The sequence below is a fragment of the Garra rufa genome, chromosome 23 (genome assembly GCF_049309525.1).
Source record: "Garra rufa chromosome 23, GarRuf1.0, whole genome shotgun sequence".
Lineage (NCBI taxonomy): Eukaryota > Metazoa > Chordata > Actinopteri > Cypriniformes > Cyprinidae > Garra > Garra rufa.
Window position 1 is genome coordinate 37352685 of NC_133383.1, and position 27079 is coordinate 37379763.

Sequence of the window (27079 nt, forward strand, 5' to 3'; positions counted from 1 at the left end):
GTGTGCTTTAAGCTGCAAATCAGAATATTATAATGATTTCTGGATCATTTTGCTATAAAATTCAGCTTTGACATCACAGGAATAAATTATATTTTAGAATATATTACAATAGAACACAGTTCTTTTAAATAGTAAAAAATATTTAAAAAATGTACAGTTTTTGCTGTACTTTGGATGAAATAAATGCAGGCTTGGTGAGCAGAAGTGACTTCTTTTCTGACGTTTCAGTGTGAAACTTTTTGGAAATGGCTGAAAATGCTGGTATCGATGGACATAATTTTTGAAACAAAATCGCCTTTTTAAAATGTATCCAGTTTATTTTGTAGACGTACCCTAAGATACTGTACCTTTTGGCAAATTGCAGATTGCAATCCCATTGTGCACAAGCTCAGTGAAAAATATCCATAAATACTAAGTATAAATACAAAGTATCAACAAAAAGTTGAACATACAATTTCACAAAAAAATTGCGTTTTATGTATTTTTATGCTTGTTATAGTCTCAAGCTATTAGCTTAGCAACATACACCAAATTTCATTAAAACTGATAGAGAATTGAGTCTACAGTTCTGTCTTCAGGTGGAGTCCTATTTGTACAACACAAATTTGTTGAAAATGGCCACTTACGAGGTTTCATTTCAGTTCACTAAATTTTGAAACAAAAGCAGTAACAAATTTAAAACAAAATAACCAATCGTTTCTCTATATGAGAACATTTCTTCCTCGGCTCGGATCGAGAGCCCTTTAAAGCTGCATTTAAACTGCATTTTGGAAGTTCAAACTCCATAGAAGTCCACTATATGGAGAGAAATCCTAAAACATTTTCCTCAAAAAACATTTCTTTACGACTGAAGAAAGAAAGACTTGAACATCTGGATGACAAGGGGGTGAGTAAATTATCTGTACATTTTTATTCTGGACGTGAACGTCTTGAAGATGTTTTTGTAAAAATATTGTGTGTTTTCCAATCACTGTGCCACAGCACAGTTGTAGGGTGTGCCGTGGAAAATGATCATTCTTTATTTCGTTATAACTATTTTAAATCAGTGTTACTGGTCATTATTTGTGGGTTTTACAAATATTCAACCATTGAAAAGCAGTCAAAAGAGCTTGTGGCTAAATCTTGTAATACCATTGGATCCTCAAATTTTCAGTCAAAGCTTGTAACTTCGTCCCGCCTCCATTCAGAATGAAATGCCGCGATGTGCATACGTATACTTCTTTACAATGCAAGGGTAAACAAAGAACTGATGTTTGAATAAGTACAGCGTTTTCTTTACTCAAGAAACACTGTCTATGAAGGCTAATGTTTTTGTGTATTAGTATTTGCTATCTTGTTGTAGCCTGTGTAGAGTGTTTTCATGACATGTCAAACGGCCACTGGTGGCACTGAACGTAAACAATGGCACTGAATCGAACGGAACTTACAAATTTTGCTGATTGTTACTACTGAACATGGTCAGTTATTAAGGGTCTCATCTAGTGAAATGATTGGTCATTTTCTAAAAAAAAATTATATATTTTTTTAACCTCAAATGCTTGTCTTGTCTAGCTCTGTCATGCGCATATGTACTCTGTGTAATCTGGGTCAATATTAGTTACATCTAATTTTCTTCCTTCAAAATCGTTCAACATAGCTGTTTTTACCTTTTTTTGTAAAGGGCGTTTGACCTTCTTTGCACGGTCACTTTGTAAACACTGGGTCGGTACTTCTGCAGCGATGTAGGATGATTTTGAAGTTGGAGGAGAAAATGAGATGGGAGTTTTTCGACAAACCCTAACTGTATTGAACCAGAATACATAGTACACATGCGCATGGCAGAACTAGACAAGATGAGCATTTGAGGTTAAAAAGTATATAAATGTTTATTTTTTTTTAGAAAACGACCAATCATTTCACTAGATAAGACCTTTCTTCCTCAGCTGGCATCGTTTAGAGCCCTTCAAAGCTGCATTTACACTGCATTTTGGAAGTTCAAACTCATGGACACCATAGAAGTCCATTATATGGAGAGAAATCCTGAAACGTTTTACAAAAAACATAATTTCCTTATGACTGAAGAAAGAAAGACACAAACATCTTGGATGACAACGAGGTGAGTACACTATCTATAAATATTTGTTCTGGAAGTGAACTAATCCTTTAATTAGGGATGAAGCCATGTACTGGTATTGGCGATATTTACAGTAAAAACAAATGGTACACATAGGCTAGTATGCCCAGTGCCTGTGCCATTATGGAGCACTAAATTCTCACAGGTAATTTGTTTAATTCAGTCTCGACATTAGAGGGCACCCTCGCACAGAAAGTCCTCAAGCCAGACTCATAGAGTAATACAACTTATGACGTTCTAGGAAATCCCTGTAGGCATAGTAAAAAGCAGAAAGAAATGTTTCATCAGGTGAAACATAAAGACAATCAACGCTTGGTTGCAACAGTAAATGGTTTACAAAATGAAAATTTAATGTTTATCTGCTTACCCCCAGGGCACCCAAGATGTAGGTGACTTTGTTTCTTCAGTAGAATACAAACAAAGACTTTTAACTCAAACCGTTGCAGTTTGTCAGTCATATAATGGCAGTCAATAGGACTTACGGCTTTCCTAAATGCGGCTTGTGACGATACATAGAGGTCGATCACGAAACGATTGGTCTGTGCAAGAAACTGAACATAATTTTTTTTACCTCTGATCCACCGCATTGTCCAACTGTCCTGAGTTTGTTCACAACAGCCGGCGTGTGACAAAGAGCAAGCAACCATAACTTCAATCGATCAGGCTCAAAAGTTAGGAGTCAGTGAAAAGTCAACACTCCCGGATGAGTTTGCGCAAGAAAATGTTTTTTTGTTTTTAATCGGTTGCAACAATCAGGATAAGCACAAGTAATTACCATTTTGAGTAGCCATCATACCCACAATCTATCTGTGTAAACAATGAGTGATGTATATACGCGCAACAGATCGCTTCTGCACATGCGTCTACTATGCCAGACCACATTGACGTGTCATGTGCCGATTGTTGTGAACGCACTCAGGACAGTTGGACATTGCGGTGGATCAGAGGTAAAAAATTACATAAATACTGTTAAGTTTCTTGCACAGACCGATTATTTCGTGTGTTAAGACCTTAATGTATCGTCACGAGCCGCAGGCTTTCATTTGGTTTTGTCTGTGTATGTTTTTTGACTCTCAAAGTCATGGAGCCCATTGACTGACAGACTACTATGGTTTGATTAAAAAAAAATCTGTTTGTGTTCTACTGAAGAAACACCTGAAGTCACCTACATCTTGGATGCCCTGGGGGTAAGCAGATAAACATCAAATTTTCATTTTTGGGTAAACTATCTATTTAATAAGGCTAATCGACATAGCCTTTATTGCAGTATAGAATACAATCCACCTTACTTTTCCTGTAAGAGTGGGCACAGCCATTTGTAAATTTTATGGGTCTGGCTTCAGTTCTCATCCACATCCAGCTCTACAAAACAGCTTGTTTTGCTGCTTGATATTGCAAATTGGTATGTCTTAACATATTATTTTAATGTATTATCTTATATATAGGCACTGGTTTAGTGCAAACAGTTTTACCATTTACTGCATGTTGTTATTCTCCCCATTATTTCCCTATAGCGGCTAATGAACCGGAAGTCTTGTCCATAGGCTTAATTCCGTGTTTAAGTAAAAGGTGGATACTACACAACACATTATCAGTTGGCAATATTAGTGGCACTGAACGTAAACAATGCCACTGAACCGAATGAAACTCGTATATTTTGCTGATTATTGCTGCTGAAAACGGTCAATTATTGTCATGTTTTGGGCTGTACTAATCGGTCAGATCGGAAAAAAACATTTGGAGTACAATTAGACTGCCAATAGTTATAACAAATCAAGGAGAAGAGTGCAAAAACTGTCTGAGGAACAAAAGGCATCTGTGGTTGGCCAAACTGAACCAGGATTTCCAAGGCAAGAATCTTGACAACATTCGTGTTTGTTCGTATCATTTCCGATCAAGTAGCTTTAGTTTGTCAAACTATTGCACCCTTTCCTGCTTACTAGGTCCTTCTCTATATGATTTAGCAGCTTCCACACGTTTTCCCGTGGTTTAGACATAAATAAGCAGAACAACATATTCAGTAGTACATTAACTGTGCAATCCACGCTGTTTTTTACATCTGAGTATCACCAGTATGGCCGCACACCTGACCATATCGTGACATAAGTACAAACCCTCTATAAAATAATATAATTTTTGGACCATTCTGTGATAATAATCAGTTATTTAAAACACTCGTTTGGAGATGTGGTTGTAAGATTCAAATTTAGCACACAGAGACAATATTATTTTACTTGTAAATTTAGAAGATATTGTACAATCCCTATGTGGGATATTGCGTACATGCCGAAATATTAGAGTGTTAAATATTTGATGACATCATTAAAGCTAACGACATGAAGTGTGTTCCAGCAAAGAAAGTGTGGCACTGGATTAATTTCTGGCACTCCTCTCGTTTCCAGCATTCTGGACGCTTCTTGGTAACTTCCGGCACCCCGTGCTTAGTTGGCAAACTGTGGAGGGGGGTCTGTATACAGTCTCTCACACTCTCTCTCTCTCTCACATTCTCTTGTTCCCTCATCCACTAAGAGGAAAAAAGGCACACAAATTCTTTCACTGTGGTTGGCTGGTTGCCAGGCAACACGGACAGTAAGTGAAGCAGCGGTGACTTAGGTTAAAGAGACTACTGGGAAAATTCATTCCTCGTTGTAGGTTTCACACAGCCAGAGTGCTTTAAGTACACACATCCACTCTCAACAAAGCCACAACCACAAAACACCACAACAACATGAGATGCTGACTTTCCAAAATGATTTGAATCAGTTCGCAACAGTTAATAGTTCACACAACGTCCATTCACAGAAATCAAAAATTGCAGTGCAAATAAAACTCGAAAGGAACCGTCAATGAAGTGCTTTTATTTTGAAATGATCGCCGCTGGACAGTTAATTTAAGCGAGCTGGCTGCAACTGCTGAAAGGACTTAATTAGGCCATAATACCATTTGCCAGCTGTTAAATCATAGAGAAAGTAATAAAGCAATAGAGGATATGGCACTATTTGGAGTCCTCAGGTGCACTTGGTCTCACCGTTAAGCAAATTGCACTACAGTCTGTGCATATGTTGTTCGCAGAAGCCGAGAAAACCAGTCTGTAGTTACTGTTGGAAGTTAAAGGAACAGGTCAAATTGTAAAAACTAAGATTATTCATGTTGTTTACAGGGTTCGTACAAGGTGCTTAAAGTGCTTGAAGTACTTGAATTTGACTTTTTGAAATTTAAGGCCTCTAAAAACCCTTGAAAATAGCACTATTTCTAAAGAGGTACTTGAAAAGGGCTTAAATTATTAAAAGACAATGCATCTAATAAAAAAGTGTTTAATTTTTTTCAATAAGCACATATCTTTTCATGCAAAATTCACATAGTTCAAAGAATCATTTTACCTTTTTTTTGCTTATTTTTAGTTAATGTCACAAAACAATTAGGCTAAGCCAGTAGTATACTGACAGTGTCGTGTAAACATGGCTGAATACACGAAAACAGAACAGACAAACCAAATAAATTGAGTCATTTACACTGGAACCACTCCAATTGATTCAGACTCCTGACTCGATCATTCATTTCAAAACCAGATCAAATTAAAAGAGCCATTCGTTTTCGAATTTTGACATTGCTTTCCTGATAGCACACGTACATCTCGAAGACCTCTATTTGACGTCTGCATTTACATCTGCAAGACTAATAAAGACGAAAACGGAACAGACAAACCGAATAAATTGAGTAATTTACACTGGAACCGCTCCAATTGATTCAAACTCGTGACTCGATCATTCATTTCAAAACCAGATCAAATTAAAAGAGCCATTCGTTTTCGAATTTCGACATTGCTTCCCTGATAGCACATATCTCAAAGACATCTCAAAGACCTCTATTTGACATCTGCATTTACATCTGTAAGACGTAGTTTGCTCATCTGCAATACGTCTATTGGACGTTTCCTACCAGATGTCGAATAGACATCTATTAGATTTCTTTAAGATGTTTATGAATTAGAATGTATGTAAAACTGAAAATTTTACAGATGTCTGCCAGACGTTTGTACACAGCAGATGCTTTCCAGATCAAGAGATCTTTAACAGACATCTTGCAGATGTACAAGTGCTATCTGGGTTGTAAAGATTTTAAAAAGCACATAGTGATGGGTGGAACGAAGCTTTTCAAACTGAATCAGTTAAACCATTGCATCACAAAATGATTCCCTCTTTTAAATCGCTCCAATCGGATCGTGTATTGCAATTCATTTGATTCAGCTTTTTGAATTTGATTCAAATCAAATGATTCGCAATACAGGATTTGAAGTCCCAAACTAAGTCAAATGATTTGCGATCTGATCAAAAATGTGGTTGTTCTGAGCGTAGATCGCAAATCTTTTGCTTTAGATCGGTACTTTGGAGTGCATACAGTATGGCAAAACATTTGATCAAGATCGGAATGGGTTCGTGAATCATGTAGCTTTTTGAATTTAATTCAAATCAAATGATTCGTGATACAGGATTTGAAGTCCCAATCTAAGTCAAATGATTTGCGATCCGATCTAAAATGTGGTTGTTCTGAGCATGGATCAGAGAGATATCTGATTGAAGTCCTTGAAAATAAATAAAGTAGTGCTTGAAAAGTCCTGAAATTTCATTTTAGAGTATCTATACGAACCCTGTGTTTAACAGAGCTTTTCAAACTGAATCAGTTAAACCATTGCATCGCAAAATGATTCACTCTTTCAAAGTGCTCCAATTGGATCGTGTATCGCAATTCATTTGATTCAGATCGTGACTTCAAATCACGTATCGCAAATCATTTGATTCAGATTGTGACTTCAAATCGCGTATCATTTGATTTAGATCAGGACTTTGGAGTGCGTATCACAAATCATATGATCAAGATGAATGGGTTCATTAATCATTTAGTGAACTGAATGATTCAAATCAAATGATTCACAATACGGGATTTGAAGTCCCGATCTAAGTCAAATGATTTGCAATCCGATCTCAAATGTGATCTAAAATGTGGTTGTCCTGAGCGTAGATCGCAAATCTTTTGCTTTAGATCGGGACTTCGGAGCGCATATCGCAAATCATTTGTTCAAGATCGGAATGGGTTTTGTGAATCATTTAGTTTTTTGAATTTGATTCAAATCAAATGATTTGTGATACAGGATTTGAAGTCAAGATCTAAGTCAAATGATTTGCAATCCAATCTAAAATGTGATCTAAAATGTGGTTGTTCTGAGCGTAGATCGCAAATCTTTTGCTTTAGATCGGGACTTCGGAGTGCGTATCGCAAATCATTTGATCAAGATCGGAATGGGTTTGTGAATCATTTCGCATTTTGAATTTTATTCAAATCAGATTATTTGCGATACAGGATTTGAAGTCCTGATTTAAGTCAAATGATTTGCAATCCGATCTAAAATGTGGGTGTTTTGAGCGTAGATCGCAAATCTTTTGCTTTAGATCAGGACTTTGGAGCTTGTATCGCAAATCTTTTGATCAAGATCGGAATGGGTTCGTGAATCATTTAGATTTTTGAATTTGATTCAAATCAGATGATTCGCAATACAGGATTTGAAGTCCCGATCTAAGTCAAATGATTTGCGATCTCATCTAAAATGTGATCTAAAATGTGGTTGTTCTGGGCGTAGATTGCAAATCTTTTGCTTAAGTTCGGGAGTTCGGAGACATTTGATCAAGATCAGAATGGGCTGTGTTTAAAACATTTAATTCTCGTGAGGAACAAAAAACAAGATGTTTTGAAGAATGTTCAAGCTGCTCTGTTCCTGAAAGTGACTCTGAAAATACACCATATTAAAACAGACATTTGAAATTCACCCAAAATAAAAATTATATTTGAAGAAATAATGGCAATACAGAACAATTAAATAAATGGGTCGAGGCCTCTCATAAAATATTGCGCCTGAAGGCAGACCAGCTGTCCATCAAATGTAAAATCGCAGCCTTGTTTGGTGGGTCTCTTCAGTATATTACTTCTATTACTTCAATATGAAAAAGCAATGGTTTGCAGACATGTGTAAAGCAAAGTGTGCGCTTAAAAAGGTGTCACTGAATCCCACTCCACTGATGGAACAAAATCACTACAACTGCTATAGATTTACAGAGGCAATTTCGTCTAAGTGCTTTGGTCATCCTGCAGTATTGGCCAAATGGGAACATATGAGCTGCCCAATGGTCTGATTACCAGTCAATTTATCTGTACTATCAACACATCCCCAGTAGCTCTCTTTCCTTAAGATGTATCTTTTTGCATTATCAGCCACAAAGACAGTAAATAATTGAAATGCATTTCACTTTCACAGTATTGCTTGGTGGTATTATTAGTCAGACTAACTTTTTTTGAGCTTCAGAAAACGGAATAATACACTGGAAACTATTTTCTCTCCAAAATTGCTAGTAAATTTCAAAAACAATTACAAAGGAACACTAAGTATTAGTGACACATTGAATTAAATGTGAAATTTTGAAAAATAAAATACATGGAAATCCAGAAAATTCTGCAGAAAATTAGAAAATTCCTTCATATTAAAACTGGGCCATATTTTCACAGACTTTTCTTAGAGTGTACTAAATTCCCTAGAATGTGCAATATATAAAAAGATGACTGTATCTTATAATGCAATGTGCTCAACTAGATTTGATTAACTTTTGGGCTGCATACGAAATCGTGTGGTTTCTGAATAGCTACTTCTTTTGGAAAAGTAATTACTTTTGTGTAAGCTAAAAATGATACCGCATTCTATATATGAATATATGTATTCATGTGTGTAGTATGAATGCAATCTGAACGCATATGATGTGACCTACCAGTTGCTTCACTGCCATTCATCTCTCCTGTGGCTTTATGGGACAATAAAGAGCCCACCAGATGTGCACTTCAGAATCTAGCTAGAAGTAGAAGGTCCTTTAATGTTTCAGATCATCAAACAAATTTAAATATTAATCAAAGATAACACAAGTAAACACAACATGCAGTTTTTAAATGAAGGGGTTTTTTTTTATGAAGGGAAAACAAAATCCAAACCCACATGGCCCTGTGTGGAAAAAGTGTTTTTTTCGTTAAAACATAACTGTGGTTTATCAAACCCCTGAGTTCAGTTTCTCTAGCCACACCCAGGCCTGATTACTGCCACACCTGTTCGCAATCAAGAAATCACTTAAATAGGACCTGCCTGACAAAGTGAAGTAGATCAAAAGATCCTCAAAAGCTACACATCATGTTGAGATCCAAAGAAATTGAGGAACAAATGAGAAAGAAAGTAATTGAGATCCATCACCACATTGAGAGCCATTATCCACAAATGGCGAAAACATGGAACAGTGGTGAACCTTCCCAGGAGTGGCCGGCCGACCAAAATTACCCCAAAAGCGCAGCGACGACTCATCCAAGAGGTTACAAAAGACCCCACAACAACATCTAAAGAACTGCAGGCCTCTCTTGCCTCAGTTAAGGTCAGTGTTCATGACTCCACCATAAGAAAGAGACTGGGCAAAAATGGCCTGAATGGCAGAGTTCCAAGACGAAAACTGCTGCTGAGCAAAAAGAACATAAAGGCTCGTCTCAGTTTTGCCAGAACACATCTTGATGATCCCCAAGACTTTTGGGAAAATACTCTGTGGACTGACGAGACAAAAGTTGAACATTTTGGAAGGTGTGTGTCCCATTAGATATGGCGTAAAAGTAACACAGCATTTCAGAAAAAGAACATCATACCAACAGTCAAATATGGTGCTGGTAGTGTGATGGTCTGGGGCTGTTTTGCTGCTTCTGGAGCTGGAAGACTTGCTGTGATAAATGGAACCATGAATTCTGCTGTCTACCAAAAAATCCTGAAGGACAATGTCTGGCCATCTGTTCGTGACCTCAAGCTGAAGTGAACTTGGGTTCTGCAGCAGGACAATGATCCAAAACACACCAGCAAATCCACCTCTGAATGGCTGAAGAAAAACAAAATGAAGACTTTGGAGTGGCCTAGTCAAAGTCCTGACCTGAATCCTATTGAGATGCTGTGGCATGACCTTAAAAAGGTGATAAATGCCTGAAAACCCTCCAATGTGGCTGAATTACAACAATTCTGCCAAGATGAGTGGCCAAAATTCCTGCACAGCGCCGTAACAGACTCATTGCAAGTTATCGCAAACGCTTGATTGCAGTTGTTGCTGCTAAGGGTGGCCCAACCAGTTATTAAGTTTAGGGGGCAAACACAGGGCCATGTCGGTTTGGATTTTGTTTTCCCTTCATAATAAAAAAACTTCATTCAAAAACTGCATGTTGTGTTTACTTGTGTTATCTTTGATTAATATTTAAATTTGTTTGATGATCTGAAACATTAAAGTGTGAACCACTGGGGTGGGCCAACACTTTTTCACACCACTGTACTACTCTTTTCACATATTGGTTTTTGAATACTGCAAATTCGGACACTACTTTTTTCACATATTGTTTTTTGAAAACTGCGAATTCAGACATACAGTGGTGGCCAAAATGAAGACTAGAACACTAGTATTTTCACCAGCTAAAATATGGTTTTAGGTCAGTAATTTTTTATCTTTTGCTGTAGTGTGTCAGTAGGAAATATCAGTTTACAATTCCAAACATTAATTTTGCCATTAATTGTAATAATCCAGGAAGATTTTTGTTTGCACAAGGAATCTGACAACAGCCAGCGCTCCACACAGAGATCTGATCTCATCATCACCCAGTCAACAAACTGAGACAGACTAAATCCAGAAGAACTGTGGCAACGTCTCCAAGATGCTTCAAGAGACCTACCTGCAAAGCTACCTGAAAAATTATGCGCAAGTGCACCTAGGGTAAAAGCTTCTTTGAACGCAAAGGATGGTCTCAGCAAATGTTGATTTAATTTAGTTAAGTTATTTGATAAAGAAAATCTATTTAAGACATTATTTTTGACAGCATCCTCATTTTACAGCATTTTTACAGAAGTGCCTAAAACTTTTAACAGTACTGTAACTTTGCAGGTAGAATTCTTGAAGTATCTTGGAGATGTTGCCACAGTTTTTCTGGATTTAGTCTGTCTCAGTTTGTTCTGTTTCTTTATGTCATTGCAGACAGACTGGATGATGATGAGATCAGATCTCAGTGTGGAGCTCTGGCTGTTGTCAAAACAAAAATCTCAATGGATTTTACAATTTATGGCAAAAAAATTTTTTTTTACTAGATTTTACAATCATTAATCAAAAATGAATGTTTGGAAATGTAAACTGACATTTCCTACTGACACACTACAGCAAAAGATAGAAATAATTGACTTAAAATCATTCTTAGCTGGTGAAAATACTAGTGTTTTAATAATTTTGGCCACTACTGTAATACTGTTTTCACATAGTTTTTTTTTTTTTTTTTTTTTTAAACCTAACCAATAATGTTAAAAAAGCAAATGTGAGATAAAAACACATTTACTGAAGCAACCATGCCATTTCAGCCTGTTTCCTCAAGTCTTTGGGCTTTTTATCGTAACTTGTGTTTAACGAAATTTGTATCTGCATCTCAAGTGCAGCACTGTACTAGGTGCGCTCCTGAGCAAGTTTACTATCACAATATCCATACACATGGAGCTGGTTAGGTGGCATAAATGTCAAAATATATTTATTTACAAATCATGCACTAGGGCAAAACTTTTGTAGTTATAACATATTATTACTACATATAATTACATACTAAATGTTGCAAAGATGTATGTAGAATCAAGTTTTTTCAGTGAGCCTATGTTGCATTTAGCATGCTACTTTTGTGGTAAGTATGTATTCTATTCAAAACACAGCCGATTCCTTTTTAGGATCCAAACCTCCCGAAATGCTTCAGTGGAGATTCAAACTAATTTCACAAACTGACATTCATTCAGTGTTGGCCTGTCACTTCACCACTGCTGAGTAAGTTTGCGCGATTGAGCTGAGCGTGGGACCGTGAGTGACAGTTATTGAGCTGATGAGCCGTGAGACATCTGTATGGGAACATGTTATTGATTATCACAACGCTGGCCGAAGTTCGAGGCTTTCCCATAGTGTCCCAGCTGCCCTTTTGGGGATTTTGACTGACCCGTTAAAGAAAGAGTCTGCGGAGGTGCTAGGACCAGCGGACCCCCCCCTTACACTTTGCATGCCACATGGCTGCGTATATCCATAGGCTCATGGCAGACCCCCCACTAGGCATGGGATAAAGTGGCTTAATCAAAGTTTTCCAGGGGGGGAAATGTCCCCCACCTTCTCTGAATAAATGTTTGGGCCCAGACTAGTTGTCTTGTGTGCCCTCGACCCCCCGCCACACCCTGCTGCCCTGCTCCTAAGACCTTTGACCCAGCAGTGAAAAGTTACTTGGGATGTTGGTGAACTCTCTCAGGGTTGGCTGTGCTGAAGGCGCTGGGAAAGTGCCCTCCGAAGGCCAGGGGTTGGAGGGGTAGGCGTGGGTACCACGAAATGACACTCCCTTTGACCCAAGTCTCAGGACCAGGTTTGAACACGGCAGTAATTTAATTGTTACAGCCAGTGCAACTGGCCAATGATAGCAGGGCCACTTGAAAGCCTCTGAAATCAGTTTAGCTGGATGTCAGCCGTATTCCGTTTACTCTCTCAGTGCCTTTATCTCTTTGTTCTTTGCAGGCTGTTTTCTTTTCTGATTACGCCCTCCAAGGTTTTGCTCTTCAGCAGCATCTCCTCATTGAGCTTCTCACTTTCAATGGATCTCTCTTTGAGGAGCATCTCAGCATTTCTAAAGACAAGAACTCAATAGTGTTGGATGGCCACTGATCAATTTTACATTCCTATGCAGACAAACAACCAGTAAAAGATGGAAACAATCTATCTATCTATCTATCTATCTATCTATCTATCTATCTATCTATCTATCTATCTATCTATCTATCTATCTATCTATCTATCTATCTATCTATCTATCTATCTATCTATCTATCTATCTATCTATCTTTTTAGCTTCACATAATAAGAAAAATAGCTCTTCTAGTGTCAAACCAATGGAGACAAGTCATAATAAGATCCCAGCTGGTTCATTTGTGAAACAAGCTCAATAAGTCCCTCTTGTGGTTGTTCACTGTAGGCAAATGTTTAATGAAAGAAGCAGTTAGAACTTCGTGTGATAGTTTTGTAAAATATTAATAACGTTTTCCATCTAAGCAGTTAGCCTACATAATGTAGGCCTATGTTTTGTTTGAAGTTTATTAGTTTGTTAATGTACGATAGCATATTTACGGTGACACACTTATGATGTCATTTCAGTCATTACACTTTATCAAACTGTTATTTCCTAATTTTGTTCTTCCAGACATAATGCAAATGAAAAATAAGTTAAAGAAATTAGCAATGTTGTGCGTTGGGAATTTAGAATAAACTAAAATGTAACTATTAAGGCTCATGAGTGATTTAGTTCGATAGAACATTGCAAAAATGGCAGTGGTTTGGACTATTTCTTTGGTTGATACGAAATTATAAAAAAGAAAGTTACTGTTGCTTATTGGGATGAAAAACTCCAAATGAACGTCAGCACACTGCCTTGAAACATTCTGGCTAGTGAAATGTAGCGAAATGTTACCGCAACATTAACATTCTAAAATGTAACAGTTGGGCTTTAGAAAAGAACGTCGATGTGCTCGGTGAAACATTCTAAACAACAAAGTAAATGTTACAACGAACATTTACAAATGTAGCAGTTCGGAGGACATTTCTAAAATGGCACTGATTCACACTATTTCTTTGATTGCCACAAAAATGAGAAAAAAGAAAGTCACTGTTGCTCACTGTGACGAAAAACAAATCCTCACACGGAAGTTGTAACTCAAACCCAGCTAACAGAACACGTTGGCTCCTCCGGGGGGAACGGAGATTTTGAGGGGGAGTGTGAAGTTTAGGGAAGAGCCCTCTTTCCTTCATCTGCTCTGCTGACGCGGATGGGACTGTTTGTGCAACGACACAGCGGACCACCGAAATCAAACCATGTTATCTTGGATTATAAATGTCTGGACCATTCTTGCGGTAGCACAATGTTACTTTTCAGAGGAAAATTATACCGAAGAGTCAAAGATGCAGCCGCCCACGATTGTTATAGCTATAATCGCACGGAACGCCGCTCATTCTTTACCCCACTACCTCGGAGCTCTCGAAAGATTAAACTATCCCAAAGAGCGTATCTCTATCTGGTAGGTGACTTCCTTCTTTGGCTTTTAAGCCTGTTGGTGATCTTTTTTATTATTTGTAGATGTCAAAAGGTCAGTCTTATTTGCATTCAATCACCTCCTCCCCTTGACTTTTCAGGCTTTCCCCCAAAAGCAGATCCCCTTCCCCCAACTAATAATAACGTTTGGGATGTATGTTCTTTATTTATGAACTTAAATGCACTTATTTTACTTCTAGCACATACTATTTAGGAAATAAACGAAGTAGTGCATGTTTTCACGTTTTAAGTAGTTTTAAATAATGTATTTTGTGATTACAATGGGCATGAGAAAGTTTAGTGCTACATTACTAACCAAAAAAATAGTTATGACATGTTAGTACATGTAGTTCATTTGTATTACTCAGTATTTAGGTCACTGACAAATAAGAGTGCCCAAGTTTTTAGAAAAAAAGAAAAAAATTTGAAAGTTTAAATTGAAAGTTTACTTATGTCAGGGGTGTCCAAACTTGGTCCTGGAGGGCCAGTATCCTGCAGAGTTTAGCTCCAACTTGCCTCAACACACCTGCTGGAAAGTTTGCGTAGTATGCCTAGTAAGAACTTGTTTAGTTAGTTCAGGTGTGTTTAATTGGGTTTGGAACTAAACTTTGCAGGACACTGGACCCTTAGGACTTGTTGGAGTTGGGCACCCCTGAGTTATGTCATGTGGTGTAACTATCAAGAAAAATCATGTTTTCCTTACTTGAATAAATCAGTGCTCTTTTAAAGATAGAAAGTATTTTTTACAAGCATAGTGAATTATAAATTCATAAATATCACTAGATTTTTTGGGGGGGGGGTTGGTTGCACCACTTGACATTTTAGGACGTGAACTAAGTTTGCCTTGTCATAAAAAGGTCAAAGTAATGAGGGTCTACTTTATGATATCACTTCCTGTTGTTTGACCTGTATATTTAGGAATGGTGGTTGCACCACATGACTTCATAGAAAACGTAAATGCTCACATATATGATTATGGAACTCTGTAACGTGTCCAAAAACAATCTTTTAAATGATTCTGTATGTTTTTAGGTAGATGCAATTTTTACTGAGACCAGTGTTGCTAATTAATGTCTTTCTGTGTATTGTTTCCTGTAGGGCAGCGACAGACCACAACATTGACAACACAACAGCAATCCTGCGAGAATGGCTCACCGTCATGCAAACACAATATCACTATGTGGAGTGGAGACCTTTAGATAAACCCACGTGAGATGTTCATCACACAACATAAATATATGCCAGATGCTTTGTCTTGTTAAAACTGCAATTTTATAAATGCTTTGGATTTTTTTTAAGGTTCTGAAATGTAAATACCTTTACTGAAGCTTGAATTGATTTGTTTTATCCAAACAGGTCCTATGTAGGTGAGCTTGGGCCCAAGCACTGGACTAATGGCCGCTATGAGTATGTTATGAAGCTCAAACAAGCAGCGCTGAACTTTGCCAAGAAACGCTGGGCTGACTACATTCTGGTATGACCTACTTAGAGCGTATACACCCCAATTCTTGGATCACGCACACCTAAATATCTATAACAACCAAAAAAATACAACCAAGTCAAGTTTATAGAGGTTCAAATATTGTTGTGGTCAGAAATGTGAATTGCGCTGGAATGCACTGACATATTTTTGCTTATATCATGTTTGTCTCTTTTATATTTTCTAATATCATGACTGTCACATTATATAATTAGAATGGTGTCATTCTATGTGTTTATTTCTTCATCTGCAGTATTCAGACACAGACAACATCCTGACTAACCGGGAAACACTGCACCTCCTGATGGCAGAAAATAAGTCAGTCATTGCCCCAATGCTGGACTCACAGTCAGGGTACTCCAACTACTGGTGTGGCATCACTCCACAGGTACAATGCAATGGATTTCAAGCTTGGAAGCGAAAAAGTGATAGCTAACATTTCATCTTGCAATATATATCTGCTTCCACGGTTGCTGTATGACATTAACAGTACTAGAGTAACTACTTTAAAGTGCATCTTTTACATTTCTAGACTACTGATGATTTAAATTAATTTAAATAAACCTAAGTGTGTGTGTGTGTGTGTGTGTGTGTGTGTGTGTGTGTGTGTGTGTGTGTGTGTGTGTGTGTGTACCTGGTATTCATCACGTTGTGGGAACCAAATGTCCCCACAAGGATAGGAATACCAGTAGATTTTGACCTTGTGGGGACATTTCTCAGGTCCCCATGAGGAAACAGGCTTATAAATCATGCACAATGAGTTTTTTTGATGAAGTAAAAGTGTGCACAATCTCCTGTGAGGGCTAGGTTTAGGTGTAGGGTAGGTGTAGGGCGATAGAAAGTACGGTTTGTACAGTATAAAAACCATTACGCCTATGGAATGTCCCCATAAAACATGTAAACCCAACATGTGTGTGTGTGTGTGTGTGTGTGTGTGTGTGTGTGTGTGTGTGTGTGTGTGTGTGTGTGTGTGTGTGTGTGTGTGTGTGTGTGTTTGAGATACCACTGTAAAAAAAATTGGGATTTTTAGTCAAATTTAGGCATTTTATTCAGAAATGTCAGCCATTTATAGATTTCTATTTCAAATAAATGCTGTTCTCTGGAACTCTCTGTTCATTAAAGGACAGAAAAAATATGAAAAATATAATTTATAACATTGATAATAATAAAGATGTTTTTTGAGCATCCAATCAGCCTATTAGAATGATTTCTGAAGGATCATGTGGCACTGAAGACTGGGGTTATGATGCTAAAAATTCAGCTTTACATCACAGAAATAAATCACATTTTAAAATTAGCGCTGGACAACGATTAATTGCAATTAATCCCATCCAAAATAATAATCCAAAATGTGCATGTATATATTTAAGAAAAATATGTTGTGTTTATATATTAAATATATTTATATATAAAAATAAATTATATGAATATAAATATATATACATGTACAAAGCATGCATGTAAATATTTTCAAAATATATACTGTATGTGTCTATATATACATAATAAATATACACAGTACACACACACACATATAAACAAAAAATGTTTATTTTGGATGTGATTAATCGTGATTAATCGTTGCCCAGCACTACTTAAAATATATTCAAGTAGAAATCTAACAATTTGGAATTGTAATAATATTTCACATTATTACATTTTTACTGTATTTTTGATCAAATAAATGCAGCCTTTAAAGAGCATAAAATTTAAAGAGTCCAAACATTTCAATAGTAGTACAACTTTTGGAAAGGATTGTAAAATCTTTATTGATGTAAAAATTGTAGAAAATACATAGGTTTGGTCTTGGCGGACTAGATCTGCTATGCTGCTGCTGCTGCTGAACACTTCATATATATGTACACACTAAAAATAAGGATCAGTTTTATCAGCAGTTAAAATATTTTAAATGCATTGGAACTTCTGCATGCAAACTTGAATATGTGATTCATTTTTAAATTGGTTTATTTGCATGAGCTGTCCAAACAAACTGATTCAGATTAATCACATTTCACAAAGCTACGCACGAGAGGGTTAGTTTGCTCAAACATTTTTCCTTTGGCTGTGTTGTTCAGTTTTCTGTCTGTCTCAGGGTTACTATCGTCGTACTGCTGAGTACTTCCCCACAAAGCAGCGTCAAAGGCTTGGCTGCTATCCCGTGCCCATGGTCCACTCCACTATTCTCCTGGACCTGCGCAAAGCGGGCACCAAGAAAGTGTCCTTTCACCCTCCTCACAAAGACTACTCTTGGCCCTTTGACGACATTATTGTTTTTGCCTTCTCCTGCAGAGTATCAGGTATGGCGCCCCCTTCTGGACGACTCCAGTGTATCTTATTTATCTTTTGCAATATGATGGGTTTAACATTTGGATTTACTTTGGAGGAATTGAGGGAAAAATGTGTCCCTGTGTCCAACTGACTAACATTTTTTAGGATTGACAGTCAAATAGTTTTGGAAAGAGATGGAGTGGGTAAAATTTCTGATTTCTTTTATCTGATTTAATTCACTCTTTGAAACAGAGGTTCAGATGTATCTGTGCAACAAGGTGCGTTATGGGTATCTGAATGTACCTGCAAAGCCTCATCAGACCGTGGAGGATGATCGAATCAATTTCGTCCACCTTTATCTGGAATCTCTGAGTGAGTAACACTGATGTTTAGCTTCTTTTTTTTTAAAGATAACAACAACCTTTAAAGGAGGAGTTCACTTTTAGAACAAAAATGTATAGTTAATTTACTCATCCCCTTGTCATCCAAGATGTTTGTGTCTTTCTTTCTTCAGTCGATAAGAATTTATGTTTCTAGAGAGAAAAAAATCAGGAATTATCTCTGTATGCTGGACTTCATTTGACCATATGCACTGATAACTTCCTTGTTTAGACAAGCCAGCTAAGTCCTTTCCGGTCAACTGTACTGTGCCGAAAAGTTTTGTTTGTCTAAGAGGACCAAACCTCCATGTATACCGTTTCAAGAATGACAAACACGGGTTTAAAAAAAGTAAATCAGCTAAATATGCGCAAGTCATTGCTATGATTGACAGTAATAACCAGACGAAACATATGAAAAGCTGATGTCAAAAAAGAGCTGTGCATTAAATGATTCAGACTAAATTCAGACTAACAAAACTATAGCAGTATCAAGTTTGTGCTGTTTTAATATTGGCTATTTAACACATATAAAATGAGCTTCAGCAGAAGTTTACGAGCTGGCTTATCTTTATGCGGAAGTTCTAAAGAACGCTCTGTGCATATGAGAAATTGTGCCTGCGAGTTTGAACTTCCAAAATGCAGTGTAAATGCAGCTTCAAATGGCACTAAACAACCCCAGCCGAGGAAGAGGGTCTTATCTAGCAAAACAATCGGTCAATTTAGTAACAAATTGCTAATTTATATACTTTTTAACCTCAAACGCTCGTTGTGTCTAGTCTGCGTGAACTTTCTGGTTCAATACGGTCAATACAGTTAGGGTATGTTGATATGCATCCCAGAGATGAGACAAGACAAGCATTTGTGGTTAAAAAGTATATAAATTGTCAATTTGTTTCGAAAATGACTGATCGTTTTGCTAGATAAGACCCTTCTTCCTTGGCTGAGATTGTTTAGAGCCCTTTGAGGCTGCATTTAAACTGCATTTTGGAAGTACAAACTTAAGGGCACCATAGAAGTCCATTTTATGGAGATAATTCCTGAAATGTTTTCCTCAAGAAATTTCTTATCAACTGAAGAAAGAAAGACAGAACATTTTTGTTCTGGAAGTGAACTTATCTTTTAAATGTTTACTCTAAACTAGCTTCCATAGTTATGAACTTCGCAAAACCTAAAGATCATGTAGCATAAAATGCCCCAAAAACCACCTTGTGTGATGTTCAGTGTGGTCTCAGACTTTTGAACCCCACTGTATGTGAAGATTACACTAATCTTGTGCTAATTAGTCAAATAGCTTTTTAATCAAACAGAATCAGTCTCAAGGATTTGTGTCCTAACTGAAGTAATTTCTTCCACAGTCCATGGGCCGCCAATGTACGTGTCTCGCCATGTCCATGTTCCTCCCAAACAGTCTGAACTCATGGGCTTTGATGAGGTAGAGTTGAGTGCATACTCTGTATTTTACCATGTTTTGAGCGACAGCTTTTATCATGTGTGTTTGTTCTCCTCAGATCTACTTGATAAACCTGCGCAGACGTCCAGACCGCAGGGACAGGATGTTATGGTCCCTGTATGAGCTAGAGATTGATGCTAAAGTTGTGGACGCTATTGACGGAGCGTAAGTGTAGATGTTTACTCTTAAAAGGAAACTTTATTAAGTTCACTTCCAGAACAAATATGTACAGATAATGTACTCCCCCCCCCTTGTCATCCAAGATGTTCATGTGTTTCTTTTTTCAGTCGTGAAGAAATTATGTTTTTTGAGGAAAACATTTCAGGATTTCTCTCCATATAGTGGACTTCTATGGTGCCCCCGAGTTTGAACTTCCAAAATGCAGTTTAAATGCAGCTTCAAAGACCAATAAAAACAATCCCAGCATTATCTACTGAAACAATCAATTATTTAAAAATAAAAAATTACAATTTATGTACTTTTTAACATCAAATGCTCATCTTGTCTAGCTCTGTGTCAACTCTGTGTATTCCAGTTCAAGACATTTAGGGTATGTCGAAAAACTCCCAACTTATTTTCTCCTCACAACTTTAAAATGGTCTACATCGCTGCAAAAGTACCAACCCAGTGTTTGCAAAGTGAACATGCAAAAACGATTAAACACCCTTTACCAAAAAAAGGTAAAACAGCGATGTAGGATGATTTTGAAGTTGGAGGAGAAAATGAGATGGGAGTTTTTTGACATACCCTAACTGTCTTGAACCGGAATACACAGAGTTGACACAGAGCTAGACAAGACGAGCATTTCAAGTTAAAAAGTATATAAATTGTAATTTTTTTGCTAGATAAGACCCTTCTTCCTCGGCTGGGATTGTTTTGAGCCCTTTAAATCTGCATTTAAACTGCATTTTGGAAGTTCAAACTCAGGGGCACCATAGAAGTCCATTAAATGGAGAGAAATCCTGAAATGTTTTCCTCAAAAAACATATTTTCTTTACAACTGAAGAAAGAAAGACATGAACATCTTGGATGACAAGGGGGTGAGTACATTATATGTACATTTTTGTTCTGGAAGTGAACTACTCCTTTAATTCTTTCTTTGTGTCTACAGATCATGATAAGTGCACTGATTTTGTTTTTTCGATGGTGTTTGCATGCAGAGCTCTGAACAGCAGTGAGGTTAAGATTCTAGGTGTTGATCTCTTACCTGGTTACTATGACCCTTTCTCTGGCCGCACACTGACCAAAGGAGAGGTGGGCTGCTTCTTGAGTCACTACTACATCTGGAAAGAGGTCAGTGGCCCCTAAACCTACTTTACAATAAGGTTCTGTTAGTTAAAGGGATAGTACACCCAAAAATGAAATTCACTCAGCCTCAAGCCATAATCTCTAGCTTTTGCTAACTGTCGTAAGCACATTCACAAGAGAGTGTTGTTCCAGCAGATGACGAAGGACATAGACATAGCATAAGCTCCGGTGAAAATACGCTAGTCTCGTGAGAACCAAGTTTTGTTTACAGCAAAGGGAAACCAGTCTTCTCTTGGTTTATATCAAAATCCTCCACCATTGTTCTTTACAAATCTTCATTTTGTACTTCTAATTCATGAGCGGTGTTTTGTTTTGCTCTCTACTTTGTGCTTCTGCGTTCGTCACCATGTTTGCCTACGTTCTATTTCATCTGCTGGAATGCCACTCTCTCTACAACAGTTAGTGAAAGCTAGACATTACAGTTAATAAAGTTTTAAATATGGCTATTTTACTTACACAAATACATTGATTCACTTCAAAAGGTCTTTATTAACCCCCTGGAACCGTGTGGAATACTTTTTATGATAGACAGATGTACTTTATTTTGCTTTAAAATCTCAACAGCCATTCACTGCCATTATAAAGCTTGGAAGAGCCAGGACATTTTTTAATATGACTCCAATTGAACTTGTCTGGAAGAAGAAAGTCATATACACTTGAGAGTGAGAAATACATGGATTCGTCAGTTCATTTTTGGGTGAACTGTCCCTTTTAATGTTGATTAATGCACTATATTTGTTACAGTACTTCTTATTCTTGATTAATGTTTGTTAAACAAAATACAGCTATTCATTGTTAGTTAATGTTATCTCAGGTCTATTAAATAATATTAGCAGGTACAAGTTTTGATTAATATTGTATAATGTAATAATGTATTTTTGTGTTAATATAAAATTATTTGGCACTTTTGTGCTTTTTGTATCATGAGTTGCCTTTATTAATGTAGTTAAGGTATACAATATAAAAATGCATATTATTATTTATTCCATATTAAATATGTATTATGTACACTACCATTCAAAAGTTGGGAGTCACAAGGATTATTTAATGTCTCTTATAGTGTGGTATAGTGTTAGTGTTATCAAGGCTGAATTTATTTAATCAAAAATACTGTAAGAGCAATATTGTGAAAAATTATTACAATGGAAAATACCTGTTTTCTATTTGAATATATTTTAAAATGTAATTTATTTCTATGATGCAATGCTGAACTGCATAATTACTCCAGGCTTCAGTGTCACATGATCTTTCAGAAATCATTCTAATATTCTGATTTGCTGCTCAAGAAGCATTTCTTATGTCTTCACTGTCACTTTTGATCAGTATATTACATCCATGCTGAATAAAAGTATTAATTTCTTTTTTTTTTATTATACCGACCCCAAACTTTTAAACAGTAATGTATATTAAAATAATGGAACAACATGTTTGAATAATATGCTTTGTTTTTAGTAATTTTTTTTTCTCCATCTGTCACTCTTAGATGGTAGATATGCAGCTAGACAAAGCGCTGATCTTTGAGGATGATGTGCGTTTCCAAGCCAACTTTAAACGTCGTCTGATGCGGCTGATGGAGGAGGTGGAGCAGGTGGAGTTGGACTGGGACATCATGTAAGTGACACCTGTCCGTCACATGGTTGCCGTGGTAACTAGAAGAAACCAGAATCAGAATATTGCTTTTGCTGCAGTTATAAGGAAGACTTCAGTTTTGTTTTACAGCTTTGTTTTCATTTTTATTTTACAAGATGTAAAGTAAGTCTCTGATGTGTGAGTGTGTATGTGAAGTTTTAGCTCAAAATACCAGACAGATAATTTTTTATAGCTTGTTAAAATTGCTACTTTTAGGATATGAGCCAAAACGCGCTGTTTTTGTGGGAGCTAGTGCTCCCATCACAAAAGATTGTCACGAATGGGTGGGATATCTCCCTACAATGACTTGTATGTAGGGAGAAATTTGGAATCGCTTGTTCAGAAAGCCTGTTTATGATTTATTGGGATTATAAAAAAATAAGTGGGTAGATTTTTACCATTATAGGCTGGTTGTTTTCACACACTGCGGCCACACAGCTGTATTTAAACACCTTATAAAAGTGATTTTTGCATAGTAGGCCCCCTTTAAAAGATACACATGTAATCTAACCATAAAACTCATCGCATATATAGCGCCTCCATCAAGTGTCTTCAGCTGTTGTGGTGATCTGTTGCAGATACCTGGGTAGGAAGAAGGTGAACCTTGATGAGGAAGTTGCCGTGGAGAACGTGAGGAACCTGGTGTACGCTGATTACTCCTACTGGACGCTGTCTTACGCCATCTCTCTTCAGGGAGCTCAGAAGCTCCTTAATGCCGAACCGATATCCAAGATGCTTCCTGTGGATGAGTTTCTACCCATCATGTATGACAAGCACCCCAAGTAAGTAACTCACTCAAGTCTTCAGGCCTACACATATTTTAACGGAATAGTTTGACCAAAAATGAAAAGGTACTCACCCATAGGACATCCAGGATGTAGATAAATTTGTTTCTTCATGGGAACAGAGTTGGAGAAATTTAGCATTCCATCACTTGCTTACCAACTGATCCTCTGCAGTGAATGGGTGCCGTCAGAATGAGACCAAACAGCTGATAAAAACATTGCAATAATCCACAAGTAATCCACACCACTCCAGTCCATCGGTTAATGACTTGTGAAGCGAAAAGCTGTGTGGTTTTAAGAAACAAATCGATCATTAAGACGTTTTTAACTTCAAACCATTGCTTCTGGCTAAATTACAAGTCGATAATCTATCATTTTGCTTCCGCCAGTGAAAAAGTTGTCTCGTCTGAATCAGGAGAGAAATATGTGCAGATCAAGAATTGTTTACTAGCAGAAAACTTCTAAACAAATATGTGGGTGGATTTTGATGTGAGAGGACAACAGGGGACAGACTTCATCACTGGAGAAAGCGTTATTATGGATTGAGAATTTAGCCATATTTTAGCCGGAGAGAATGAGAGTCCAAACAGATGATAAAAGCATCATCCACACCACTCCAGTCCATCAGATAACATCTTGTGAAGCAAAAAGCTGTGTGTTTGTAAGAAAAAATTAATCAATGAGATGTTTTTAACCTCAAATCATTGTTTTTAGCTAAAAGTCCTCTATCTATATTAGTGCTTTCTCCAGTGAAAAAGTCCATTCGCTGTTGTCCTCACACATCAAAATCCGCCAGCATGTTTGTTTAGAACAGGTTTTTGCCTGTAAACCAGGCTTGATCGACACATATTCTTTCCTGATTCAGACAAGTCAACTTTTTCACTGGCGGAAGCAAAATTATAGATCATGGACTTGTAATTTCACCAGAAGCAATGGTTTGTTGTTAAAAATGTCTCATTGATGATTTTTTTCTTACAAACACGCAGCTTTTAGCTTTACAAGATGTTAACTGGTCTGGAGTGGTGTGGCTTACTTGTGGATTCTAATAATAATCAAAGAGAAAATGGCAGTATGTATGTATTTATGTTAAGAATGGATACTAAAATTAACAACATCACTCATTTATAGGAATAGTTAAGATGAAAAATACATTTTACTTACTCTCAGGCCAAGATGTAAATGAGTTTGTTTCTTCATCAGAACAGATTTAGAGAAATTTTTCATTCCATCACTTGCTCACCAATGGATCCTCTGCAGTGAATGGGTGCCGTCAGAATGAGAGTCCAAACAGCTGATAAAAAGAATCCACAAGTAATCCACACCACTCCAGTCCATCAGTTAATGAATCGTGAAGCAAAAGCTGTGTTTGTAAGAAAAAATTCATCAATGACACGTTTTAACTTCAAATCATTGTTTCCAGATTTCCAAATCACTTTTTCACTGGCGGAAGCAAAATTATAGATCATGGATTTCGCCAGAAGCAGTGGTTTGTAGTTAAAAATGTCTCATTGATGATTTTTTCTTACAAACATGCAACTTTTCGCTTTACAAGATGTTAACTGATGGACTGGAGTGGTGTGGCTTACTTGTGGATTCTAATGACAATCAAAGAGAAAATGGCAGTATGCATGTCTTTATGTTAAGAATGGATACTAATATGAACAACATCACTCATTTAAAGGAATAGATGAGCCGAAAATTTAATTTTACTCACTCTCAGGCCATCCAAGATGTAGATGAGTTTGTTTCTTCATCAGAACAGATTTAGAGAAATATATAATTCCATCACTTGCTCACCAATGGATCCTCTGCAGTGAATGGGTGCCGTCAGAATGAGAGTCCAAACAGCTGATAAAAACATCATTAGAATTCACAAGTAATCCACACCACTCCAGTCCAACAATTAGCATCTTGTGAAGCAAAAAGCTGCGTGTTTGTAAGAAAAAAATCATCAATGACACGTTTTTAATTTGCTTGTAAACCACCTTGATATGTGCGTATTTCTCTCCAGATTCAGACGAGACAACTTGTTTACTGGCGGAAGCAAAATGATGATTATGGACATCTTAATGATGGATTTGTTTCTTACAAATACAGCTTTTCGCTTCACAAGTCATTAACTGATAAACTGGAGTGGTGTGGATTTTTGTGGTGTTTTAATCAGCTGTTTGGACTCTCATTCTGACGGCACCCATTCACTGCAGAGGATCCATTGGTGAGCAAGTGATGGAATGATACATTTCTCCAAATCGGTTCTGATGAAGAAACAAACTCATCAACATCTTGGCCTAAGAGTGAGTAAAAGTTCATTTTTGGCTCAACTATTCCTTTAAATGAGTGATTTTAGTATCCATTCTTAACATAAAGACATGCATACTTCCATTTTCTCTTTGATTATATTATATGAGTACGATTTTTGCAAAATAGGACTGACTGAAATAGCTCGCCACAAATTGTGCTTTGGTTCTAAGACTGTTTTATTTTAGAAACTCTTTACATAGTTTCTTTACTATGTAATTGTAAAAGTCATTTGTTTTTATAGACAGAGATTCGAGATTCAAGCCAAGAAAGAAACCCAGATCTTGAGATGGCATAAGCTTTGATTCCTCAGTGCGAGTGTTTGTGTGTGTGCTGTCGATTGGCGTGATGCCATCCATTTTCCACTTTCCGTTTCCTTTCCATCTCTGACTCTTATTCATTTCGCTTGGCACGTCCCGCCTGAAGCTCCTCATCCCCACAGAGACCGATCAGAGCAGCATTCTCTCCGCGTTATTCAATCTTTCCACCGATCCGCGGCTCTCCCGGCAGATTCGGGCGTGCTGCTGCTGCCCCGCTGACGGCTAACCCTTTAAACTCCCTGCCCTGCCTTCCCCGTTACGCATTCCAGCAAATTAGTAGCTGCTTTAGCCGGTATTTGCCGCTTTTTTCTCCTTCCAGGTCTGACAAAGCCAAGGGCCCTCTGCCAGCTGGCCCCGTACTCACGCTTACCCTCAGTACATGAAGTATCAATACAGGCTTCTGCTGAAAGTAATTGATACTTTATTCATTTATTGGGCTGAAGTCGAGCAGCACGAGTCCTAAAGTGATTCGCCATCTCATTCTGGATCCAAAAGAGACATTTAATACATAAGCCCTGACCTCTTTCCTTTGAAAGGTTTTAATGCAAACAATCTAGCAATACATCTATTTGAAATCAGAAATCTGAGGATGCAAAAAAATCAAAAAGACTGAGAAAATCACCTTTAAAGTTGTCCAAATTAGGTTCTTAACAATGCATATTACAAATCAAAAATTACATTTTGATATGTTTACAGTAGGAATTTTACAAAAAATCTTCATGGAACATGAACTTTACTTAATTTCTTAATGATTTTTGGCATAAAAGAAAAATCAAAAATTTTGACCCATGCAATGTATTTTTGGCTATTGCTACAAATATACCCCAGCGACTTAAGACTGGTTTTGTGGTCCAGGGTC

The 27079-nt window shown here is 37.2% G+C and overlaps 1 protein-coding gene across 1 annotated transcript in view; it reads left to right on the forward strand.

Annotated features, from left to right (window-relative positions):
* The first annotated feature begins 13980 nt into the window (after positions 1–13980).
* Positions 13981–27079, forward strand: part of cercam (cerebral endothelial cell adhesion molecule) — a 69597-nt gene continuing 56498 nt past the window's right edge. The window contains exons 1-11 of the mRNA XM_073829362.1: positions 13981–14288; positions 15401–15511; positions 15659–15776; positions 16036–16170; positions 17875–18079; positions 18303–18422; positions 19786–19862; positions 19939–20045; positions 21041–21173; positions 22672–22799; positions 23396–23599. Of these exons, the coding sequence (XP_073685463.1) occupies positions 14086–14288; positions 15401–15511; positions 15659–15776; positions 16036–16170; positions 17875–18079; positions 18303–18422; positions 19786–19862; positions 19939–20045; positions 21041–21173; positions 22672–22799; positions 23396–23599 (1541 nt within the window). The 5' untranslated portion in view covers positions 13981–14085. The remainder of the gene's footprint in view (positions 14289–15400; positions 15512–15658; positions 15777–16035; positions 16171–17874; positions 18080–18302; positions 18423–19785; positions 19863–19938; positions 20046–21040; positions 21174–22671; positions 22800–23395; positions 23600–27079) is intronic.